This window comes from Ctenopharyngodon idella, chromosome 10 (genome assembly GCF_019924925.1).
Source record: "Ctenopharyngodon idella isolate HZGC_01 chromosome 10, HZGC01, whole genome shotgun sequence".
Lineage (NCBI taxonomy): Eukaryota > Metazoa > Chordata > Actinopteri > Cypriniformes > Xenocyprididae > Ctenopharyngodon > Ctenopharyngodon idella.
The window spans coordinates 16,834,587-16,861,000 of NC_067229.1; the positions used below are offsets into that span (position 1 = coordinate 16,834,587).

At 36.4% G+C, this 26,414-nt stretch overlaps 2 protein-coding genes across 2 annotated transcripts in view; one reads left to right on the plus strand and one right to left on the minus strand.

Annotated features, from left to right (window-relative positions):
* pvalb7 (parvalbumin 7) overlaps positions 1-18,134 on the minus strand; it is a 43,525-nt gene extending 25,391 nt beyond the window's left edge. The window contains exon 1 of the mRNA XM_051908302.1: positions 17,986-18,134. The gene's annotated coding sequence lies outside the window, so the exon portion shown is untranslated. The remainder of the gene's footprint in view (positions 1-17,985) is intronic.
* Positions 1-24,829, plus strand: ncf4 (neutrophil cytosolic factor 4). Its single transcript, XM_051908300.1, has 10 exons — positions 1-359; positions 810-894; positions 2,037-2,190; positions 5,273-5,343; positions 5,913-6,040; positions 8,137-8,185; positions 18,081-18,179; positions 20,536-20,711; positions 20,928-20,993; positions 22,123-24,829. The coding sequence occupies exons 1-10, from the start codon at positions 328-330 to the stop codon at positions 22,328-22,330; spliced, it is 1,068 nt and encodes a 355-aa protein (XP_051764260.1). The 5' UTR covers positions 1-327; the 3' UTR covers positions 22,331-24,829.
* The last annotated feature ends 1,585 nt before the right edge of the window (positions 24,830-26,414 follow it).

Here is a 26,414-nt window from a genome sequence, read left to right on the forward strand (position 1 = left end):
GCACTGGTTGTTGCGTCGCGTTTCGCTAAGCGTTTTTTTTTTTATTCTTGAGCGTCATGTAAAAAACATTTCAAGTTTGTTTTTACTTGAAACATTGCAAGCGCGTCTCCATACCGTTGAGCTCCATCGTGGTGTTTCTGAACCCACTAAAAACGCGTCCTGCGTGAAATCATACTAAAGACTCTTTCAGTTCCCTTTTGATGTACGTGCAACTGTAAACCCGCCTCAGAAAACCACGAGTAGCTTCACTTCCACTTCACTGAACAATCTCTCTGTCTGCCTCTCTCTGTGTGGGGTTGAAGAGCTCCGAATTTCGCATAATCCAGCATGTCTCTCCCTCAACAGTTGCGCGATGAAAGGTGAGCGGAATCATGTCTTTATTATTACAGTTTACTCATTAATATTCATGAAACCAAAGTAGAGTTACTTTCAGGGCGTAGTGTGTGTGTGTATTATTCGGTTTATCTTGTAGCTATACTTTAAAATATGCTACAGTATAGCTACTATACTATAATCTACTACTGTATTGCACGGTGTAAACTATGGAACAACTACTCAGTCTAGTGCAGTACACTAAACCTATTTGTCCACCTCATGCCTTACTATGTACAGTACTAATCACGTTTTAAAAAATAGATGAACCTTGTGTTTTTAACAAAAAATTATAAGTTACACAGTGTGTACACAAAACATTCTGCTTTTAAGGCTGGAACAGATTACTTCATTGTAAATGCAAACAACAACAAATTCTCAAGACATAGTATTTTCTGTGGTAATCAAAATGTTTGTAATGTTTGTTCACCCTACAGTGATTTTGACCAGCTTCCAGGCAACATCCCAGTCACTGCAACCATTGCTGATATTGAGGAGAAGAAAGGCTTCATTGATTACTTTGTGAGTTTTCTGAACCCTGTTGACCTTTCGTTTAGTCTACTTGTTTGCCTTATAGTCTAATATTTGCCTATTACCCGTGGCTTGTGTTTAACCAACAGTATACACCTACAAAGGATTAGTTTTTTACAGATATTTATAAAATGGCAATCATGAATTTTGTCTTTAAGGCACAATATGTAATATTTTTGGATTAAAATATCTAAAAACCTCTACAACAATGTTATATATTTTGTTGACTTGTGTACTTTATTTCAAATGTTTCCAAGAATGTTAAAATCCAGAGAAATAAGCAATTTTAACCAGGACCTTGCATCCTTGTGTCCTTGCATCGCCTATCAATGACATCATACCCGCGTTACCCTCGATTTCCGGCTTTATTTTGCAGAAACCATGGAAACACCAAATACACTTTAATATATTATGTGTTTTATTAGACAGGTGAGCAACTGTTTGGATGGATACATTCATAGACAGAAAACGAATCATGTTTTATAGCTCAACACAGTAAGTCTTATTGTTTAAATCTCGTTTTCTTGATTTACAGCGAGTACCATGTTTTACCACGCCTAATATCTATCTAGCTTACTTCAGTGTGAAACAAGTGTCTCATAGCATCTGACAAGTGAACTCAGAGTAGCACTATAACAATTTTCAATACAAAAATGTATCTAATATGATAAAATAGCACTGCTTTACCCCACATATGCTTGACCGGAAGAAGCGGAAGCAGTGACTGCGGCATAATAAAAGTTCCGCTGCTCTCGAGCCTTGTGTCGCGCTCGTCTCTCTTTAGCAATCGTTCTAGCGGCCTCGTTTCTGCTCTCACAGCACTTGGCCTTGCTCTGCTTCATAATGCAGTAACGTTAATAATCTCATCCATGAACATGATTTCTGCCTGAGTCCCATCCCGATTCTTTTCCTCCGGCTGTAGACGTGAAGACAACACCTCCCGTGATTCCGCGAAATCAAGCTACGCCTTTGTTTTGAGTAAGCGACCTCTAGCAGCAAAAAATTACATATTGTGCCTTTAAGGGGATGCATTCAGACTGATGACTTTTGCCATTGTGTCGCATCTAAATGTTTTTTTCACACTACTACACATCTAGTCTTTGACTTGTTTGTTCTTTATAATCTTTTTTCAGAGGTTCGTGATTGAGGTAAAGACCAAAGGCAACAGTAAGTACCTGATCTACAGAAGGTATCGACAGTTCTTCGCTCTGCACCAGAGTTTGGAGCTGAAGTACTCAGTTGAAGCCCAGCCAGGATACTACACCTGCCAACTACCTGTCCTGCCAGGTGTGTGACCTAGCAGCTGCACAGCCTCAACTAAATAACAGTGTGGAAGTAGAGCTCTGTGGAAATCTAGGTTCAGTAGCACAAGCCACATACACACTGAAGCTACATATGGTTATCACTTCTATACTACTGTAAGTGCTTAATCCCATTCACAATGACAGCCACATTCTATAACTGATTTTAACTCCCAAAAAGGTTGTGACAAACGAAGTATCAGTACATCTGTGCAGTGTGTACAGAACTGAACTGAACAATTAGTTAGATGCATTGTGTACATTTCCATAGTCCATGAAACTTTTTGCTTAAAGGGGTCATATGATGCTATGTTAAAAGTTCATTATTTTGTTTATTGGGTGTGATAAAACAGGTTAACATGCTTTAATGCCAAAAAACACTTTATTGTTCACATACTGTACATTATTGCACCTCCTCTATTCTCAGTCTGTCTGAAACACGCTGATTTCTACAAAACCCCTCCTTCTGAAAAGCTCATAGTGCTCTGAAAGGCCAGCTGTCCCAGTGAGTTGTGATTTGCTAAACACCTCAAACATGTGTCGGAAATGTAAAGCCCTTACCATAATTGCGAGCTTTAGCTTCCAAGATTTTAAGTAATTGTAAACACACAGTCAATAATGTCATTGGTTTTACCGTATCAGTTCGAGCTTAAGTTGGTTTTGAAAATGCGGATGATCAAGCCGGTCGATCGAAACCAACTTTGCAAGCATGATTTAAGCTTAACGTTACACAGTTGTAAGAAGTCTTTATATATAGCCGGAGTTGTACTCTCCAAGGTTCAGGAAGCTGCCCTCTGAAAAATGTGCTGTGCACAAGCAAACTTTTGGGTCATACTGCCAGGAACAGTTTTATAAATAAATCTTAACCACTGATTCCTAAGTCTTAGGACACACTAGACAAGACGATTTTCAAATCTTAAACGATTTTCAAACGATTCTCAAATCTTAACTTAATTTTAACAAAGTGGGAGACCACAGACATAAGGGCAGTTCAAAATGATTTTTAGCATTGTAATTCTCCGAATACACACACTAGAAGATTTGTCTGGGACGTGAGACCACACACCTGTTGATTGTAGTAACATTTTCACCGTGTAATGGAGGACGATTGACTAGGATCAGGATTGGACACGCCTGTCCTCGAACAACCTGAGGTCAAGTGACCAACTCAAGGGCACAATAGTCATGAATCAGGAATGTCACTAAACTGATGACAGCCAGTAAGAAAAATCATCTCTCTGACAGTTTAACCTCAAATTACTGTCGACATGGATGAAAGCTGTAACTTCTTCCTGCAGATTTTAGCTTCAACCTCAATTAATCACACCTAAATCTAGGTAAGCAAGGTCTTCAGGATTACTAGTATCTCCCAGGCAGGTTGGAGTTAGAGCTAAACTCTGTAGTACTGTTGGTTCTCCAGGACTAGGATTGGAAACTCCTGGGCTAGATGAAGGAACCAATTTTAGGGTTGGAGGAAAGATCTCAAGATCATGGATCACTCCTTATAGGACCCCTTAGGCCTAACCAGTACACCACCTTCCACTGTCCCACACCCCATTGTAATCAGTTGACAATTATCTTTCTCAATTTTGACAATTATGATTCTCTCCAATGCTGTTCCTTCAGAGTCAAAGTTGACTTCTTAGGTGGACTTTGTCCTTTAAGTACTTGAAGTGTTTCCCACAAAGTTACTGATTAACCAGATCTCCTAAGATTGTGAGGGAGAACAGCAGAGACAAAAGAAAGGGATAGCATTGCATTGTTAGGAAAATGAGACAGGTAGCATCCTTTTGACTGACACTGAAACCACTGTCCTCCTCTCCTTCTGCTTTATCTATCCTTACACAAAGAAATACAGAAGTTTTCAAACTTGTTTGAATTTGTTTAAAAGGTCACAAAAGTCTGAAACCGCTTGGGAATTGATGGAATCCAATGTCATCATCAATCTTTTTTTTTTTTTTAATGGAACTGTGTCTGAATAAAAACCAATAATTGATTTAACACCAACCCTATAGAAGAAGTAGTAGCGTCGTCTGCGTCATCGTAGTAGTGTTATCTACTCTTGTTTCATTCTAGTCTCTAATGTCTTTAACCTCTTCTCTGATCCCTTTTTAATCAGTCTTATGTCTCAGCTCTCTCGCTGTCTCATGTTCTTTTTCCCTGTCTGTCCCTTTCTCTGTCTTTGACCAAACGAATATGTGTATAATTGAATTTAGCAGGAAGGAGAGGTCGTTCTTTGGCACACTACCCACTGTTTCATTAAGGTCACCTAAAGACTGCGAGCTGATGGGCTTCTCTGTCTTTCTGTGACTTCCCACCAAGGCTTCTTCAAAGCTCCCTACCAGCTAAATCTGAACCCAGTAGAACCATGTTAATCAAGTCCAATTATATTACAAATTATCCCTGGATGTAACTGTCTTTATGACAGTTGATTGCTCAAGTCAATGAGCAATATGATTATGCAGTATTATGCAATGTAAAGATAACTTGCAAGTTTATATGAGGACATTAGCAATGTCTGCTCTGATGTGGTATGAAGGGATGTCTTCTTCCTTTGCTCATGCCACTCACATCTCACTGATGCTTATTTAATGTGGATTTATAATAAATAAATGTATTAGAAAAGACAGATGGCTTGAGAGACAGCAATGCGAATTAGAAGGAGAATTATTTAAAATGAAAGGAAATTATGCCGTAGCCAATAAAATGGTATTGAAATTTGATTCAAACCAGCTTGTCTGAATGAATCCTCCTTTTGCTTTTTTATTTTTTATTTTAATTTTTTTATCCCTATTGGATCCCATAAAGTGCTTTTGAGAATGACCCTCTGGTGCTACTGACAGACCTCTCATCATTGTCCAACACGTACATTATTAACATTTCCATTGGGTGAAATTAAAAATAGAAATGAGAAAGTAATTTAGCGTAATATTTGGGCACACATTACGCTAAGTGGTAATAAAGAGATTCATAAGCACCCTTCGGCTAGCTTTTGATTGTTCAGTTTACCAACTAATTTGTTTTGAGACATTAATGCTTATTTCTTCCACTTGTTTGTTTCACAACAGGTAAGGTATTTATGGGAAACAAAAAGGAGATTGCAGAAAGCAGAATCCCAGAGCTAAACAATTACATGAAGGTGAGTCAGTTTTGAAATTTCGTTAACGTTTTGGGTTGTATCTTGGTCATGTTGTATTGGTGGGAGTTGTGTTTGCTAATTGTTGCACTCATGTGCTTCGGTGGTTGTAATCTTTGCAATGCAAACAGCACTGTGTTGAATTACCAGGAAAAAAAAAAAAAAAAAAACAGTTCCCTTTTTCGTTACTTCTCTTTTGTGCATATCCTAAGTCACTGTATGTCAGCTTAACTTGTCAGTTCTGATTTAATTTTAAGGTTATTTCTTCAACTTTGGGCACATTTGACCCTGTAGACTTTAGAATAAATACACTTTTCACACTTTTTGTATATACGGTACAGTATATATACATGCATGACAGGTGAATTACGTCATTTGTTCCTTATTCTGAAAGTTATGGAAATTCCCTCCACAGTGTTGCTTTCGTCATCTCAAATAACATTTTGTCTATAATAGCATTCATTACTGGATTTAAATATGACATTCATCTGAAACAAACATGACTCATTTCATTTCAGGGAAAACCATCCTACTATACATGTCATATAACTCTCTCTCTCTCTCTTCTTTAGAGGTTGCTTTGTCTGCCTACCTGGGTACTTTTGGATGATCTGATACGGATGTTTTTCTACCAGACTGAGACGGACAGCCAACAGGTCCCCCGGGCCCTGCGCCGCCTGCGGCCCCCCACACGCAGAGTGTAGGAGCCTTCCCACAATCCCTCACTTCTCCTTCCAGCACTTCACTGCATACTTTACAAGATACTGCTGTTCTGCTAACTTTCTACTGCCATTATTCAAAAGAAAAGTTCTGTGGCTTTGTCAATCATTTCTTTGCATAAGAAAGGAAAACCACAAGGGAGATCTATGTAATTTCTCATTTGTTTTTCCCAGACAGCAATGTGATTAATGGAGAGCAATTGGAGACTTTTGCTTAGTTCACCTGCTTCTGTGTTTGATAGTTTGAGATCTCAATAATGTCTCAAACTATGTGGTCAAAAGCCACTTACACACCGCAACTAAATTTGGTTGTCAGTTCACATTTTAGTGCTTAATCCTGTTCTGTACACACACAGTTCAGTAATTTACGGGAGTGACAACCGCATTAACGCCCAAAAAATGCAGGTAGTGACAACCACATTTACAAAAATTCTACGCAGTGTGTTAACAGATCCGTCTCTGATGAACGTTAAAATACATATTTTAACTAGATTTATTTTTCGTCTGTATGTGCGGTGCAAGAACTCACAGGGAAAGCTTTAAAGCCTTACTCATCCGTATTGCCAGATCTTGCAAGCAAATCAGCGTACAAGAACAAGCACAAAACAAAATAGATGGAAATGCTCAAAGGGTTAGTTCACCCAAAAATGAAAATTATCCCATGATTTACTCACCCTCAAGTCATCATAGGTGTATTATTTGACTATCTTCTTTCAGACAACACAATCAGAGATTTATTTAAAAATTTCCTTGCTCTTCCAAGCTTTATAATGGTAGTGAAGGGGGGGCCAGACTTTGAAGCACAAAAAAATGAATCCATCCATTATAAAATGAAATCCACACAGCTCCAAGGGGGTTAATAAAGGCCTTCTGAAGCGAAGCAATGCGTTTTTGTAAGAAAAATATCCATATTTAAAACTTCATAAGTTAAAATATCTAGCTTCTGGCAGATGGCCGTACGCATCGATTTGAGGCGGAAGAGTAACCCCTGACCTGATGCATGACGTAATGACGAACGCGGAAGCTCAGAGGACAGAGCAAAACAAAACACCTGTCATGAATTAGAAGTCTAAAATGAGAATTTGTTAAGACAAATGTCGGAGGATTTCGATATAAAAGAAGAGGAGCCTGAGTTTGTTGCCCAGCCCTATTTTTTTTGAACTGCGAGAGGCATCTAAGCTTACAATACTCCTACATCCTGCGTCATATATCCCTTCAGGGGGTCTGTACAGTCTTTTGCTTACAAAAGTCTCAAAGACCCCCCACCCCCCCCCCACCCGCGTGAAAGAGCCAGGATATTTTTAAATAAATATCTCAGATTGTGTTCATCTGAAAGAAGATAGTCATATACAACTAGGATGGCTTGAGGGTGAGTAAATCATGGGATAATTTTCATTTTTGAGAGAACTATCCCTTTAATGCTGAAAATAAGGACGGAATATTGCTCAAGCTTAAACGACAAGCCCAAAAACGCTTATAATAAGTGGACATGGCAACACTGCAACAGTGTGCTCTGTGAAGCAACCTTTAAGCATAAATAAAACATGACGCCTCAGTCGACTGTGCTTTAATTAAAAACACAATGAGTCTTTTGTCACTGTAATATATCTTTGGTCAGAATAGTGGTTACTAAACGCGTGAGACGCAAGAACATTGCTATGGTTACAACGGTGTCAATCATTGCAGTTTTGTGAGTGAGTCATGTTCAGGACACACATGGAACGATAATTTAGGGGACTCACACCTGCATTTAAATGCGGTTGTCACTCCTGAAACTTTACAGTGTGTGCGTGGCCAAAGATTTCTCATCATATTATTCTAAGACCAAATTATCTAAGCTAAGAACCATTTGGGACAAAGTTGATATTTAAAACGACCCACAACCTAGGGCTTTTGAGCTATGATAGAACTTCAGAGCAATAAAATTCTACTTTGGTTTGTCAGCCTATCACTTTGACTGTCTTGTCTTTGAAAACTACAAAAAAAATGTTATAAAAACCACTTCTTCTTTTGTTGTTCATCTGAAGTTCACAATGCTCTTTCTTTTCTCTCTCTCTCTCTCTCTCTCTCTTACTAGAAAAACCGTAAAGCCCAAAACGGACCTTTTCTCCGCACCCAGAGCAGAGGTACATCAGCGTTTCCTTGGAAACACTTTCAGTAACAGCCTACACACTACATACTACACATACTTACAGCACATACTCAAGCATGCAGGCACCACACAAAGCTCTGACATTTGGTCTCGAGGTTATTACACAACACACACACGAACACCTCAAACTTTTGTTACAAAACTCTTGCATTTTGTCAGAAGATTATGAAAACTCTGTGAAGACTCACAGTAACACTTACACACACTTTGCTTTGCGTGATTCCAAGTGCTCCATTTATTGAGGAATTTCAATATGTATCTATAATTCACACAGATTGATGTAGGAAATATTAATAATATTTATACTTAGGGATTTGTCTTACGAACAGGAATTATACCTTAAATTAGGCAGTGTGTTGAGAAGTGTGTTGTTACTTTTCTTCACAATTTTCTATTTTGTCTAAAAAATCTCATTGGCTTAGATTGAAGGAAAGACTATATTTAGAGACCAGAAAGAGGCTTGAGGGTGAAATCTTTTGACTTAGGCCTGTAAGCAACCACCCACAACACCCTATGCTGAACACCCTAGCAGCCTCACAGCAGTCCACTAAAATCCACTCTGAACACCCCAGCAGCCACACAACAAGCCCTGGCAACCACCCAAAACACCCCGGCATCACAGCAGCGAGTTTCGTATTGGGAAAAACACCACATATTTTACTGAGAAAATGTCAAAATCTAGAGGTACTGTAGTTGTGGTTTTGATTATTGTCCTGTGATAGATTTACAGTGATGACACTAAATCTCTAACATTCCTCTAATACAGACTCAAAAAGAGACATGTGTATCTCTGTTTTCTGGGTCAAATCTTTGCCCCATTAATGGTTGCTGTCCTGTTCCACTTTTGCTAATTTCTTTATTCATCGTCACCTTTTTTTCCTGAGCTGCTTTTTAAAGGGATAGTTCACCTGAAAATTAAAAATCGATGATAATTTACGTACCCTCATGTCATTCCAAATCTGTATGACTTCATTTCTTATGTGGAACACAATAGTACATATTTTCCACGCATTTAATGTATGTGTATTTCAAGCTTCAAAATGACACAAAAGCACCATAAAAGTGTTATAATAGTACATACGACTTACATAGCATCTTGAATCAGTGAGTTGAACTTGTGAACTAGATCTGTCTGATTCATGAACAAATCATCATACTGGGTTTGTGAAACAGCAGAACTGATTCTTTGAATAGATTTGACTCAAAAACAATGATTTGTTCATTAATTCATATGAATAATTTGTTCACAAATCGGAATGATCAAGTTCACAAGTTCAGTTCACTGATTAATCGTAATGAACAAGTCGTATGCATAATATTTTTAGGGTGCTTTTGCATCCTTTTTGAAGCTTGAAAGCTTCAATCTTCATCTATTGGAAAAAAGCAACCAGGACATTTATCACAATTTTTCCTTTTGTGTTTAATGGAAGAAAGATAGGGTTTTGAAATGACAAGAGGTTGAATAAATTATTACTTCTTTTAATTATTAGGTGAATGATCTCCTTAATGCTTTCCTTTCACCCTCTCTCTTCCACCTACTTCTCAGTCATGTTCCTTCAGCCTCTTTATTTTATCTTTCTCCTTGTCTTAATATATTCTCTGCTCTTTTTTTCTACTGTTCACTTTATCCTCCAGTCCTCCTTTAATCTCTCCCACTCTTCTCTTTGAGTTCACCCATCAGTCTTGCTTCCTTCTTTCGCTTTCTCACGCCATCCCTTAATGCATCTCTCCCTCTTTGTCTTATGGAATACTTGCACTCTTTCAAAACAGTTTCATTTTTGTCTTTGTGGCTTCCGATGCTGTCAGACCGGATTGCCCTTCTGTCATTCCATTCACACATTCAGCAACGACCACAAAGAAATCACATAAAACATGATACCTCACGCCCATCTGTAGGTGACGGCGAAACGGTGTGCGAAGTGAATGTGTATGAGTCAGTTTAATGGGCAACAATTTAAAATAAAACAAAATATTACAATAAAATCTCGTAAGGTCGTACACTAACATTTTTCGTCATAGATTTTGTTATTATAACGAAAATTAACACTAATCTGCACTCAGAAAGGTGGAGCTATTGTAAAAAAACAGACATTTGCGATTGATTCAACACACTCTCATGCCAGTTCGTTTTACATTTTAGTGAATTCGTACCGCACAGTTAGGATTAAGGTGGACCTTCATGCTTACATAAGAATGTTTTCTCATGAGATCGGGTTGATTGATTTCTATAGAAATTTCAATTACTATTCTCTCTTTCTCTTCTATCTTTTCGACAAACAGCTAATCACAAATTATTGAAATGCCATTGGTTGAGCCAAAAAGTCATATTCTGTCACATTTTTTCGACCTTGACACACATACCCATCTTTTATTATCTCCCCAAAACATTTCTCCCATCATGTCTTGTCCTGATGTAGATCAATGTAGCAGGTGTGTTGATAAATCTCACACAGTGCTGGACATTTGTCTTCATATGCTCATGTGAGAGCACATGATTCAAAGCACGCTGCTCTGCACATGGAGATCACAGCGGAGGAGACTCCTGCCTTATTCTGGTGTGTATGTGTGGCCGAGAGAGAGAGAAAGTGACAGATTACACTTCTCATAACACCAGATAGAACAACAAAAGATCTGGAAAGCAAGACCGGGAAAGATAGACATGTGGGTGGTGTTGCTTTGCGGTAAAATATATGGGAAAGGTTGCAAGGTTCGAAATTCAAAAGGGGTGATTCATACGCTGTCACTATTGCAGCCTTGAGCAAGATGCTGTTATTTAGGAGAATTCACCCAAAAATTAAGATTCTGTCATCACTTTTGCACACTTATGTTGTTCTAGTCCTTTCTTTCGTACAGAACAAAAGGAGATGTTCAGTAGGATGTTCATGCTGCTCTTTTCAAAACAAATCATACAGTGACCACAAGCTACCAAAAAATAAAACTATAATAGTGGTCCATATGAATTGTGTGCTATGTTTCAGATCTTTTGACACCAGATTTGACATCAGTGGTGCCAAAAATTGTACTGTTTAAATTTGAATATATGAAAGTGTATGTTAAATTTGAGAGCTGGATTTTTAGTGAACAGTGAAAGACTTTGGTTGCTTCAGAAGACTATAGTACACAAGTCACGTTGACTACTTTTATGGTGCTTTTATGGTCTTTCTGTGTCGTTTCTGGAGCTGATCCCCATCTGCTTTCATTGTATGGAAAAGAGCAGCACATTCTGTAAAATTTCTTCTTTTGTGTTCCACGAATTTTGAAGAAAGAAACTCAAAGGGGTTTGGAACAACATGAGGATGACTAAATGAATTAGTCTTAACTCCAAGTTTCTCAAGTGGGACTGAACCTGTAGTAAAAATGCATGTCAAGTCACTAAGGATAAAAGTGTCATTTAGATATCACCAAATCTATTGCTTCATTTGCTGTGTGACGGCTCTGAGAAGAATGTGGCTATTTCCTGGGACTCATAAGATACAAGACAGAGAGCTTGATTGAAAATCAAAGCCTTTTCTTTCCTCTGTATCACTGTAAGGAGTTCAGACAGTAAGAGAGAGTCCATTATAGAGAGATTGGAGATACTGTTTCAAGTCCTGCACTTCGGCTATTAGAAACATTGTTACCGGTGTGAATGATCTGAGAGAAGATATTTTAAGCACTGAATTGTCACATATAATAGCGTTTAAGCATTAAAGTTGGTTATGACTGATTATATGCATTCACACTTACACATTATTGTACTTTCATGGTTATTTTCATGGTCTGTTTCGCAAAGGACCGCTATTTCACACCTGATCTTGGCTGATAGCTTGGGGCGAGAGTCCCAGAGTTCTTGTTTTGGATGGTTATCTGTTATGATTTTTTATTTTTTTTATTTCTCCCATTACATTTGCAAATTAATGACTTTTGGCCATTTATAAGCATTGATAAGCAGGTTAATAACTGGCACCCCTCCTTGGTTAAACTCCTTTGTCATGTGTCATGGCCCCAGAGAGTGATCTCTTCTCTTTATATCCTGCTCTGATCCCCTAGTTGAAAAGAGCCAAACTGGGTCACTCATTTAGGTAGAAAAAACACCTCCCTCTCCTCCCTTTTGGCTGGCCACGTGCTAATGAGCTCATTTCAGAGGTCATTGACTCCTTAATTGAAATCAGAGTGCTTTGTGACCCCCAGAGTCACTCTATAATTAGATATGTTCTCCGACTCCTTGATCCCATGCAGAAATAACTCTCTGAATTTGACAAACAGGAAAGACCTCTTCAATAGAGCACAGCTAAATGAAAGAGATTGATAGCCATTTGTGTTTGAGTATTATTGTGTTTGTACGTGGCTAAATAGTTGTCTTTTGTTGACTTTTTAGGGTTAATATAACTAGTTAACATATTTGGCCAACATAGCTCACACTTTCTTCTTCATAAACTTCTTTTTAGACCTTTTTAGTAAGTCTATCTCAGTTTGTTCTCGACCTACTTCTCTTCAATATCGAGTGCAGCTCAAGCCCTGAGGTCTTCATATCACTTAATTTGTAGATTTTAGCTAATATGCCAATTAGATTGCCTGATAGGACACATATGACACCCAGGTGTCTAGATGCGATCTCTAAAACATTACCTGTTGGATGATAAAAGAAAATTATTTTGAGATGTTTATGTTGTAGAATGTAAATCTGCTTTTTAAAGAACATTTAACAGATGTTGAATTCAAATGTGATGCTTTCCATATGAAGCGCTCTTTAATATATGTACCGATCAGACATAACATTATGACCACTGACAGGTGAAGTGAATAACACTGATTATCTCTTCATCATGGCACCTGTTAGTGGGTGGGATATATTAGGCAGCAAGTGAACATTTTGTCCTCAAAGTTGATGTGTTAGAAGCAGGATAACCGTAAGGATTTGAGCGAGTTTGAAAAGGGCCAGATTGTGATGGCTAGATGACTGGGTCAGAGCATCTCCACAACTGCAGCTCTTGTGGGGTGTTCCCGGTCTGCAGTGGTCAGTATCTATCAAAAATGGTCCAAGGAAGGAACAGTGGTGAACTGGCGACAGGGTCATGGGCGGCAAAGGCTGGCCCGTGTGGTCCGATCCAACAGACGAGCTGCTGTAGCACAAATTGCTTAAGAAGTTAATGCTGATTCTGACAGAAAGGTGTCAGAATACACAGTGCATCACAGTTTGTTGCATATGGGGCTGCATAGCCGAAGACCGGTCAGGGTGTCCATGCTGACCCCTGTCCACCGCTGAAAGAGCCAACAGTGGGCATGTGAGCATCAGAACTGGACCATGGAGCAATGAATAAAGGTCGCCTGGTCTGATGAATCACGTTTTCTTTTACATCACGTGGATGGCCGGGTGCGTGTGCGTTGCTTACCTGGAGAACACATGGCACCAGGATGCAGTGTGAGGCAGTGTGATGCTTTGGGCAACATTCTGCTGGGAAACCTTGTGTCCTGCCATCTATGTGGATGTTACTTTGACACGTACCACCTACCTAAGCATTGTTGCAGACCATGTACACCCTTTCATGGAAACGGTATTCCCTAGTGGCTGTGGCCTCTTTCAGCAGGATAATGCACCCTGCCACAAAGCAAAAATGGTTCAGGAATGGTTTGAGGAGCACAACAACGACTTTGAGGTGTTGACTTGGCCTCCAAATTCTGTAGATCTCAATCCAATCAAGCATCTGTGGTATGTGCTGAACAAACAAGTCCGATCCAAACCTCACAACTTACAGGACTTAAAGGATCTGCTACTAACATCTTAGTGGCCGATACCACAGCACAACTACAGGGGTCTAGTGGAGTCCATGCCTCGACAGGTCAGGGCTGTTTTGGCAGCAAAAGCGGGACCAACACAATATTAGGAAGGTGGTCATAATGTTATGCCTGATCGGTGTATATACTTGTGCTTCCAAGTCAAATTAATAGTAGGGCTGTCAAGTGATTAAAACATTTAAATCTAATTAATTGCATGATGTGCTGATTAATTAATCGCACATCAAATTTGGCTGAGAAAGTCATTATTGTGGTAAATGAGAAAAGCATCAAATAGAAATTACAAGAAGTAGCTTTAGAAAGAAATATTTTATTTTATTCAACATAGAATTTATTACACATAAACTTTTAGGCTACAACAGCCATTACATTTTTTCAGAAGCTGCATCTGAATTGTTATTTAGATATATTTACAGACTGTTTATTGCAGCTTGTGAATGCATTTACACTGCAATGACAATTGCATAAATTAGAATTAAATGCATAAATGAGATTAATGGGTTTTAAATGATTATTAAAGAGAGAGTTCACCCAAAAATGAAAATTCTGTCATCATTTACTGTCTCTCATGTTGTTTCAAACCTGTATGACTTTCTTCTGTGGGACATAAAAGAAGATAATTTGAGAAATGTCTCAGTATTTTTTTTTTTTTTTTTTCAGTGGTAACCAAAACAGTTTGGTTACCAACATTCTTCAACATATCATCTTTTATGTTCCACAAAAGAAATAAAGTCATACAGGTTTAAAATGACATAAGGGTGAGAAAATGATGAATTTCAGGAATGAAGTACTCATTACTTGATATTGCATAACTATATCATATGATATAAATATGAGACAAAAATGCCCTGCATCATGTTTATCACTAATCAACTTAAATTTACAATGACCTACATAGGTCTTAGGCTGGTGCGTTAAAAGCGTTAATCATTTTAATGCATTATTTTTTTTCCATAAATAAATAATTAAATTAACGACAGCCCTAATTAATAGTGTTAAAGTTTTAGGAAAGGTTGGATTTTATGCGTTGTTTCTTTGTAAATTAATTATTTAATTAATTGCTGTTGTCGTGACACTCACCGGACATCTTGTTTTTCGTTGGCTTTACACCATTTTTTCTGTGCTTTAGGTGACTATACAAGATAGAATAGATAGAATAAAGAAAAGACCAATCACAATTCAGTATGTAAAAGAGTGCATAAAAGAAGACCATTCAGTATTCAGTATGCAAATATTACAGTTACATCATCGCTGTAGGATAGATTTTAAGTAGTAAACATTCTACAAAAAAAGTGTTCAATGTAAATAGATAAAATAATTGACAATTAAAATTCTAATGTTGTGTTTGAACCCCATTGATGTCCATTGTATGGACAAAAACATTCATTTGCGTTCAGAAGAAAGCAAGTCATACAAGGAAGACTAAATGATTACAGTTTTAATTTTAGGATGAACTGTTCCTTTAAGTATAGTGTTTACCAAACTCGCAAGCACAGCTAAGATAGAAATTATCTACAAAGTTTGAATGTAGCCTGTGTGTTTAGTGGTTTGAGATCAATTCCAGAAGACAGTGGAAAAAGACAATACAAAAAAGATACCTTGCAAGTTGCTGTGGCAATGCTAATGCTACTGAGAGCTTTTCTCAGCGCTAGGCTAATTAGCACATATATTACATTGGGAAAACGGGGGGAAGGAAATTGCTTTGTCACATTTCCACATAGCGGAGTGTTTTTTTTTTTTTTTTTGCACATTCTAACACATTTCCAAGTCTTGTTTAATTTCCAGTGTGGTTTAACCATGTAATAAAAAGACAAGAGATGGCACAAAAGAAAATGTAGTCCAATATGAGGAGAAATCAGTCAACAAAGGTGTTATTTTGTTGTTAGTTTTTGATATTGGTCTGACATCATGCAGTTTGTTGGTCATAACAGGATTTTTCAAGTTTTGTGTCACATTTCTAGGGTGTTTAATTTGTAGTGTCCTCTTTCATAAGGAATATCAAACAAAATTCCAGTCGCCTAAAATAGTTTAGCTTCACTGTGGTGTGGCTGAAGAAGCCAATTATTGTACCGAGTTACTTTCCTGCACTATATAACAAAGTTAGCCCACACAAATGACCCAAAAGCCATTTTTAGGGTTTCACAGCAGCAGTGGTACTGAAATAGTTTCTTCATCTGATGTTACTGAGCCTGCACTCAGATACTTGCTCTGTACCATTGACTTTGTGGAGAATTTCACATCGAGTTTTGGCACAAATTGTGTCTTTCTGTTCAGATGCTGCCTACGAGCGCGCACGGACATACACACTTGCATGCTCACACTTAAAGCAACTGCCAAGATGTAATTAGCTGGTAACATCTAACACGTCTCACCTACACACTCCTACTCATGCAAACAAACCAAGCGACCCACAGCTCAGCAGATTTACAGCATTATCTAAACATACAGAGATGGCGGCGTGAGAACAGATGCCCACTCATGCCCATCACACGCACGCACTCATACACGTGTGTTTAGCGTACCGATACACGCAGAGCTTTAAAACACTACTATACCCTACAGTGACCCGTGGCCATTGTGGACTGCATCAGCGTGCATGTCAATAAGGTCTCATTTGTTAACATTAGATAATTTATTAACTAACATGAACTGACAATGAGCAATACATTTGTTAGTTTTTATTCTTTGTTATTGTTAATAAAAATACAGCATTTCATTGTTTGTTCATGTTAGTTCACAGTGCATGAACTAATGTTAACAAATACAACATTTGATTTTAATAATGTATTAGTAAATGCTGAAATTAACATTAACTGAGATTAATAAATGCTGTAGAAGGATTGTTCATTCTTTGTATTGTAAAGTATTACACACACACATTATTTTAATCAATCAAATTTCAGAGGTCTCAAAGTTCTCTTGTTCTCTCAAAGTTCTCTCTAAATTATCAGAGGTGGTCGTTTTATAGCTCTATATTCATGCTCTATGTCTCTTATGTGTCTGTTTCTCCTAAGAAATCTTGGGAGAAACATCTGAAACACAGGCTGATACTTAAATCAGAACTCTTGAGCTACAAATGAGCTTTTGTGGAGTAATTGACCGTGGTTTTGATTTAACTAAGCTTGAAGGATTGACATGGACAAATGACATTGGAGGAAACAGACTATCTCTCTCTTCTGTAAACACCTTTCCACTTATTCTTTTGCATCACTTTTTTTCTCTCTCCTTTTTTCTTAGTTTATGGTCCCTTTAACCGCATCATTGATATTTGGTCCTCTTAATGCATATTTGGTAATATAACATGGTGTGTGTGTGTGTGTGTGTGTGTGTGAGTATATTGAGATTTTCAGAGATTATTTCAGAATCATCAAGCATGGTATTTGGACATGTTTTTTGGTGTACTTTTCAAAGAATACCACGGTAATACCATGGAATTGTTATCGTACATTTCCAAAACTACTTGGTAGATGTTGGTAAATGTTTAAGAATGCCATGATACAGAATAAGTGATTTTCTTATAGTACATATGCAATATATGTTTCATAGTAAATGTACTATGGTAAAACTGTGGTATTTTTTTAAAGTACATGTTCACAATGGATTTTGCAATTGCACGTCTGACAAAACATGGCATTACCATCTGTTATTATGTCCAAAACCAGCTTTAGGATACATATTTTGAAACCGCTTACTTAGAAGAATACCATGGTATTCATTGACATTACCTTGATACAAGTCCAAAAACTATGACTTAATAATAAAAAGTAAAACCTGGTATTACCACAGTACGTTTTGGCAAGTGTTAGAAAAGAAAAGTACAATTAAAACATTGATCTCACCCATTTCTCATAAATAGCATTTTCACTCCTGAATCTCTCTTATTGTCACTTTCTTTAGTTTCTTTTTTTCTTACCAGCATTCTTTCATCCTATTTTATTAATCTCATTCATTCCTTTCATTCATTTTCTTCAAAGTTCCTAAAGCACGAGGATCTCTTACCTGCAGCTCGGTCTCACTCAGGATGTGTTTCTCTCTCTTTCTCTCCGTTGGTGTGTGTGTTTTCCGCTTGCGTGTCTTCGCTGTGTGTGTGTTAGGCAGTGTTTGACTTCAGCGGCAGCGGACGCCTGGAGCTCAATCTGAAGGCTGGAGACGTGATCTTCCTCCTGCGGAGAGTCAACGCTGACTGGCTGGAGGTGAGAGAGAGATGGAGAGGGAGAAAGATAACAGGATAGAAGCAGAGAGAAAGGTAGAAGAGGATAGGTAGGCAGGAGGAGAGAGAGCGAGAGAGAGAGAGAGAGAGAGAGAGAGAGAGAGAGGGGGAGGAGGGTTTGTAAAAACGATAAAGGGAGGGAGAGAGAAAAAGGATGGAGCAACATGATCTCATTTATGTTTGGAGGTATTTGTGTGTAAATGTGATTGTAGCACACATAGATGTTTATACGTGTGATGTCCACACTAAAAAAATGTTGAACTAAAAATGTGCTATGTGTGATGTGGTAACACCTAAATTAATTAATTTTAAATCAAATATATAATTTAACATCACTGAATCAACATAAACACATTTTGTGACACCAACAAAACTAAATTTAAATTTTATCAGGTACAAATAGCGCCTTAAAGTCGGCATGAAACAGAAGTTGCAATAGTGATTTTTTTCCCTGTTGTGATGTGTATTTCCGAGTGAAACTTGATTTTGTCCATTGGGATTTGATTGGATGGTTGTGGTTTGCTATTGGTGGATCTCATGAGTGACAGGTTGTCCTGCTTTTCTGAGGCATAAAAATCTTCATAATATATTGTATTCAAAAAATAATTGTATTGTTTTTATAATATATGAGAAATTTATTGAATGCTTTAACCTCATTTTATTTTTTTTATTTTTTTTTTACGCTTGGCAGATGCTTTTATTCAAAGTAACTTACTTTGCATTCAAGGTATAATCAGTTCATAAATTCCCTGGGGATTATGACCTCGAACTCTACTATTTGAGCTATAGGAATGTCCTTTATATAACATAAAAACACACACATGCACACAAATAAGTCAATGAGGGAAACATGTTGATGTGACATGGCCAGTGTGTTTTACATAAATTTCATACTTGCACATGGGTTTTTTTAGTTCCATCTGGATTTCATTTATAAATAAATTTGCCATAAAAAGGTCTTTCTTTTACAGAGTTTTCAACAATTACTACATAAAAGCTTTAAAATTAAACCATACATTGATATTACACAAGTAAGGGTCTCTCCTAAAAAAAAAAAAAAAAAAAAAAAATGTGTGTTCACTGTACGTACTAATACCTTCAAATACACATCTCTCTGGATGGAGATACAGCAACAGGAGATGAATGGAAAAAGAAAGAAAGAAAGAAGGGAAAACTTTATATATACTGTATATATATATATATATATATATATATATATACACACACACACACAGTATATATATATATATATATAATATAAATATATATATATATATATATATATATATATATATATATATATATATATATATAATATATACAGTATATATAATTATATATATATATATATATATATATATATATATATATATATATGAGGGTGTGTGAAGGAGTGGGACATTAAGAGGGAGAAGATCTGATCTGAACAGACACACTCACACATGGTTTTTATGAGTTGGATATCTGCAATCTTTTCGGATCATGACAATAAAGGAGAAAGGTTTGACCTGAATTGAATTGCAGAGAGAGAAAAAAAGAGAGAGAAAATTGGATATTGCATAGACATGCAAGGGACCCTCAAATAACATTATCGAGATTAGAGAGGGTGAAAGAGAAAGATCAAGCTGTAACTCGCTAGTTCATTGCCACTGAAACTCCTTTTTTTTTTTTTTTTTTTTTTTTTTGCTTGAATGCATTTAATGTGTCTGAAGATCAGGGGCTTAGCAATCATTATTGCTCTCCCTTCTGAGAACATTAATGTCCCTGCCTTATTGTGTCCCCTCCACTTATCATATCAGCTCTCCCCTGCCACAGATGCTACAGTAACACATCAGCTCTGAGCTGATAGATAGATAGATAGATAGATAGACGCATCCTTAATGGATAGACTGAGGAACGGACTGCTAGATAGAGAGATAGACAGGTATGCAGACAGACATAAGGATAGATGGATAGACAGACAGACATAATCCCTGTTGGATGGACGGACAGATGAATAGATGGAGAAAGACGGATAGGTAGACAGATATAGTTAGATATATGGGCAGATAGATAGATGGATAGACAGACAGACAGATGGAATGATGTTTGGATGGGTGGATGGATGAAAGACAGAAAGATAAACCAACAGAGACAGACAAATGATAAATAGATTGACGGATGGATGGACGGACAGATAATATAGATAGATAGATAGAAGAACAGAAAAATAGATGTATAGATAGAAATATAGATAGGTGGATGGATGGATGGGTGGATGGACGGACGGACGGACGGACGGACTGACAGATAGACAAGAAGCAGAGGTCTTCATCTGCTTATATGTGTCCTCTCTGTAGGGCACCGTGAGGGACAAAACCGGAATCTTTCCTGAGTCGTTTGTGAAGATTATTAAACCACTTCCCGAGAGTGACTCTGATGAAGAGGGCGAAGCTTCCAAGAACGGGAAACGTGCTCAGGGTTCCTACAGCTGCCTGCGCTGCTATCTACTGCAGCCAGAGGGCATCGATACAAGGTCAGAGACACATGAAGAGAGCGCCTTTGTTTGAACATGTGCATATGAGTTGATCTAAAGATATTATCATTTTAACCAATAATTAACCACTATCACGCCTAATAACACACGCTTAGCAACCATATTGCAACACCCTGGCAGCCACTCTAAAGTGTTGAATATGAATATTCCCAGCTAATGTGATGCTTCTGTATGTGCATTTATTGTCTGCTGTAGGGACATTTGCGTTGAGGAAGATCTCTCAATTCAACCTTCTTATGAAGATCTGCTCTCCAGAATGAGGTACCTTTTATTCCTGTCCTAATCAGATTGTCCTGTTTGACATATAATGCGTCTTGAAATGAATAAAAAAGAGCCTCATTACTTAAATGTTCTGCCATTTAATACCATGTCAAATGACCTAAGCAGCTTATGTTTGCATTTTATTTTCTCATTCTCATCATCAGCATCTTTAATTCCGTTGTTCTTTTCACAGTGAAGAGAGATGGTGTCTCTCTTTAATATTCACACCATGTTTTCTAACCTTAATTCAAGTAGGGGGAGAAAATATGTAGTAGAAAAGAAAGGAACAACAGAAAAACATTGTTTTTTTTAAATGTCAAAATTTTCAGTTTGCCCTTTAGAAAACAAAAACACACTTTTACTTTTTTTGTTGTTGTTGTTGTTGTTGTCAGGTTTTGCACAGTGCAATCATTATGAATTACTTTTCTCAAACTTCCACCTAGAGAATATCTAGCACAAATCTTTTCTGAAAACCATGTGACCTGCCTACCTAGACAACAGACAAAAAACTGTTTAATTCATGTTTAAAAGCATATATATATATATATATATATATATATATATATATATATATATATATATATATATATATATATATATATATATATAATATAACTCTGTCTGCTTAATATCTGCTAACACTTTATTTTGATGGTCTGAGACATTCTACTGACTATAAGGAACTTTGCAACTACAAAGCAAAATGAATTACACTGGCAACATTTATTGCAATATATATAAAAAATGAAATCTTCAAAAACAAGAGATTGATCCATGCTAACTACTTCAATGAAAAATTATTAGACATCTTAACGCCGGATTTTTTACCCTGTAATTTTATTTTCTCAACAAACAACATCACACAAAACAATGTCTTGAGGGCCACGTGTTGAGCAGCGCTGGATTAATGTTTAATAATAAACCTCATTTGCATGATTATGTTGAATATGCATCTGTATGCATTTGAATGATGCATGCACAGTGTTAAATAATTAGCATATAAGTCACATGACTGCTTATACAACAGAGAGGCCTCAAATTGCGTTATACTAATTATATTTGTACTTATCATGACCTTTAAACTATTGCACAATTTGTTTTTCTCTCTTCTGTTCTGTCTACCCCTCAGGGAAATCTTTCAAGTGGAAGATATTGCTTTGAACTACCGGGACCCCAAGGGCGATCTGATACGGATAGTAGACAATGAAGACGTCGCTCTCATGGTGCAAGAGAGCAAACAGACAGGGTCAAAGGTCAAACGACCCGTGAATCAGTATCCTTGGGAGCTGCTGGTCACACATGCCAAAGATCTGACAGTCTACAACACGGATTATTAAAGGTGTAGTGTGTAACATTTAGGAGGATCTATTGACAGAATTGCAATATAATATACATAACTATGTTTTCAGTGGTGTATAAAAACCTTACATAATGAACCGTTATGTTTTACCTTAGAATGAGCCATTTCTATCTACATACACCGTGGGTCCCCTTACATCAAATTCGCCATTTTGTGCCACCATGTTTTTACAGTAACCCTAAATGGACAAACTGCTCAACAGATGGAGTTTGCTTGACTCGCTACTCTCTCCTGTCTCAGACGACAATATCTTTGTCCTGTGTGGGCCACTGTAGCTTCTCTATGTGCTTCGAAAGGGAGGGGTGAGCGGTGGCCTGAGCCGTTGGTTGCAATTCGCAACCTCACCGCTAGATTCACCTAAAATTTACACACTGCACCTTAAAGACGAGCGCTCTTTTCTACGACCTCTTCATGTCTCGTCATTTCAAAATCATTGCACATTGTTCTTTATTTTACGTGGTTTTCAAATTGAAAACAAATTTTTGGTTATAGTCCACCCAAAAATAACAACTCTAGCATTATTTACTTATTCTTGAACAGTGATGGGGACTTGAGTTATGTAATCAGATTACATTTTTTCAAATAACTAGTAAGTAACACATTACTTTTAAATTTACAACAAAATGTCTAGAGTTACTTTTTCAAATAAGTAATGCAAGTTACTTTGTTTTACCATGTATTATCTGTCACCTCTCCTGTCCCCATGTTGAGAGAAATCGTAAGTGCAAAGACGTTGTGTGCACTGTGTAAACATGATGGTTATTGTAGTTCTAGACTAAATGTAAACATGCATTTGCTCATCTCACTTGCACAAAAACAGATTCAGTATTCAATAATTAAATGTTAATTAACACAAATGTACTTTATGTATTTAATCTTACTTTATTAACAAATGTCTTTGCTGCTGACCTTCGATTATCTAATTCAGCCATGCTAATAAGCAAAAATGACTTTAGAAAAACATCACATTTGTGTTTCTTTTTTTTATTGCTGAAGTAAGAGTGTTGAACTTTCTTCTCCTGCGTCCTATTCTTCTGCTATCCAGGGGTGCGTTTCCAAAAGCGAACTATGGTCGCAAGTTCCGTCGTTACCAGTAGAGTTCAATGGGACTTACGACCATAGTTGCCTTACGATGCTTTCGGGAAACGCACCCCAGAATGGCAGCCAGGTTTGCGCAACAAAAATAGCCCAATGGCCAATCAAAAATAGGGGGGAAAACCACTGACTTGGCAGCAATGATGGCAGCACAGCTGAAACGTTTAGTTGAGCTACACCCTACTGTACAGGCGTGATTTTGCATTTCCTTTTGCATTTGCACTTTTTTCGTGAAAGCGCCTTTTTACATTTGCCAAAAACAGAACTTTTTGTTTTGTGTTGCTATTACAAGACAAACAAGCAAGCCCAGCCCAGGTGAGAAAAAGTAACACAAAAGTAAGGTAACACATTTCTTTCCATAAAAGTAACTAAGTAACGCAATTAGTTACTTTTTTAAGGTGTAGCACAATATTATAACTCGTTACTTTTAAAAGTAACTTACCCCAACACTGCCCTTGAATCGTTCTTTTGTGTCAAAATCAGTTGATCCAGTTCACAAAATCGGTCTGAATGATTCATTTATGAATCAGACTGATTCAATTCTCAATTTACTGATTCACTAGCCACGTTTACATGTACACTTTTTTTGTCATTCCAATTAAAATCATTCCGATTGAAAGATTCGGTGGACTGTATACATGAGACGTTATCTAATCCGATATGGTGTTTACATGTACCGGCACTTTCAATCGGAATGACTTTGTGACATACGCACATTAGCTTATGTCCTGTTTGCCACCTTTAATTCCTGTCAACATGGAGCGCCATTATTTCTATGCGCGCTATTTTTATGTAAAGTGTTGCTTTTAATCAAGCAACAGCATGAATTTGTAGCATATTGCTGCTGGATGGTATGAGGAAAAGACGGGCGCAGGAAGCTGACCTGTTTGGTGACTGTGCATCTCTAAGGAGCATCTCAATACTATCCCTCACTCCTCTGGAACAGAAGCGTGTGGATGAAGGTCCGTAGTAATGTTAAACTGAGTTCCTTCAGTGTATTTAATAAATGTTTTGTTTTTAGTTTTACTCCAGTTTAATTTTATATTAATTTTAATTAAATGCACCTAATGATATGATCAGTTCCTAGCTCACTAGAAGGAAAGATTACTTGTAAATAATAACTACTTAATCAGCATATTGACCATTTTTATGGTGCATTTGTGTCTTTTTGAAGTTTAAAAGTTGAAGTTTCTGTTTATTGTTTTATGGAAAAGCACAACCAGCAGAAAGTGGATACGAGGGTGAATAAATAATACCAAAATTTTCTGGGTCTAATTCTTCAACACAACCAGTATTTCACAGTGGAATCTATTGCTGAATATCTTTTGTAAATTTTCAGTGCTAATAAATACAGATTTTCTTCTGCGTTATAAGCAGTAAAGAGTGTTGAACTTTTCTTGGTTTTTGAAGTGTTTAATCAACTTCCTCTTTCAATTCCTTTCTTTGCAGGAAAAGTCTTTTCATAAATCGTGGGTGACATGATGTGTGGTGCATCTTGACTTTCATGAAAGACGATATTTGATATATGTGTAAATTTTATACATTAAAGCAGGGAATGGTGCTGATATCTCAAACATACATTTAATGCCTAATACACACACTTAAAGCAACACACAAGTCTGAGTTTGATTCATTCATGTGTAGAAGGAGCCTGATAGGACAGATATATCAGTGTGAGAAATGCTCTGAACCCAAATAAGCTACAGCTAATCATTAGCGGTGTTTGCTAAGGCAAGCTTCACTAACGCATTTCTCATACTTAGAGTTTCAATAAACTTCTAGCTGTAGGTATTTAACTTGACAGAACAACAAAATGGTACCTAAAATTGTTTGTTTGTTACTTTTCACCTGGTAGTAAACTGTACTATATAATCTTCAAACATATTCTATTCTTAACGTAATATTTTTAATAATATAACAATAATGTAATATTTGTATTAAAATAAAAATAAAAAATAAGCAATTAAATTAATATTAGAACATAATATTCTATTTATTTGCCATTTAATAATTCAATGGGTTTTTCAAATAAAATGTTATTTTATAATTTCATAATGAATTTTAAAAACTTAATCAAAATAAAAATAGAAAATAAGATATATTATATCACATAGTAATAACATAATAATTTAATATTTAATCATTTTAATAATTAAAAAAATTAATAATTGAATATAATATAGATTTAATTTAGTATTTCAATATTTTTCAAATATTAACAAAAAATTATAGTAATAATTTATATTATATATATATATATATATCAACTAATATATATATTAACTATATTAACTATTAATTATTTTAAACAATTTAAATAGTTAAATGAGTAATATCATATAATTAATTTATTATATAATAATTATAATATTTAAAAATAAAAGTTTATATTATAATTTCATAATGAATTTTTTAAAAATGTATTAAATTAAACAGAAATTTGTTAATATGTATAATATAGAAGATATATATTCGTAATATAATAATAGTAATAATTTAATATTTAATTGTTTTAATTAAAATATTTAAGCTATTAAATTTATAATTGAAAATATTATAGTATTTAGTATTTCAATATTTTTCAAATATTAATTTTTAAATAAAAACATAAAAATAGAATAGAAAATAAGATATTATATTATATATTAAATTAAAAATATTGTCTCAGTCACCAGCTCAGTCACTCTCTCAGCTCTACATTTCCCAGCATCCCTCCTGATCCACATCTGCACCCTGTCAGCCAGAAGTCTGTGACATACGGAAGTCCGTGACATACGGAATCACTCTTGTCTTGGATCAATACAGTTCTATCTAATCTGATCTAATCTAAATTAATTTGTGACAATGAGACCACAACTCATGTCATGAGTAGCCATGGTCAACAGATTCACATATTGATCAATAATATAAAATATACAATTATGTGATCATAATTGACGTGAGTAGTTGAAAAAATATTTTGGGTG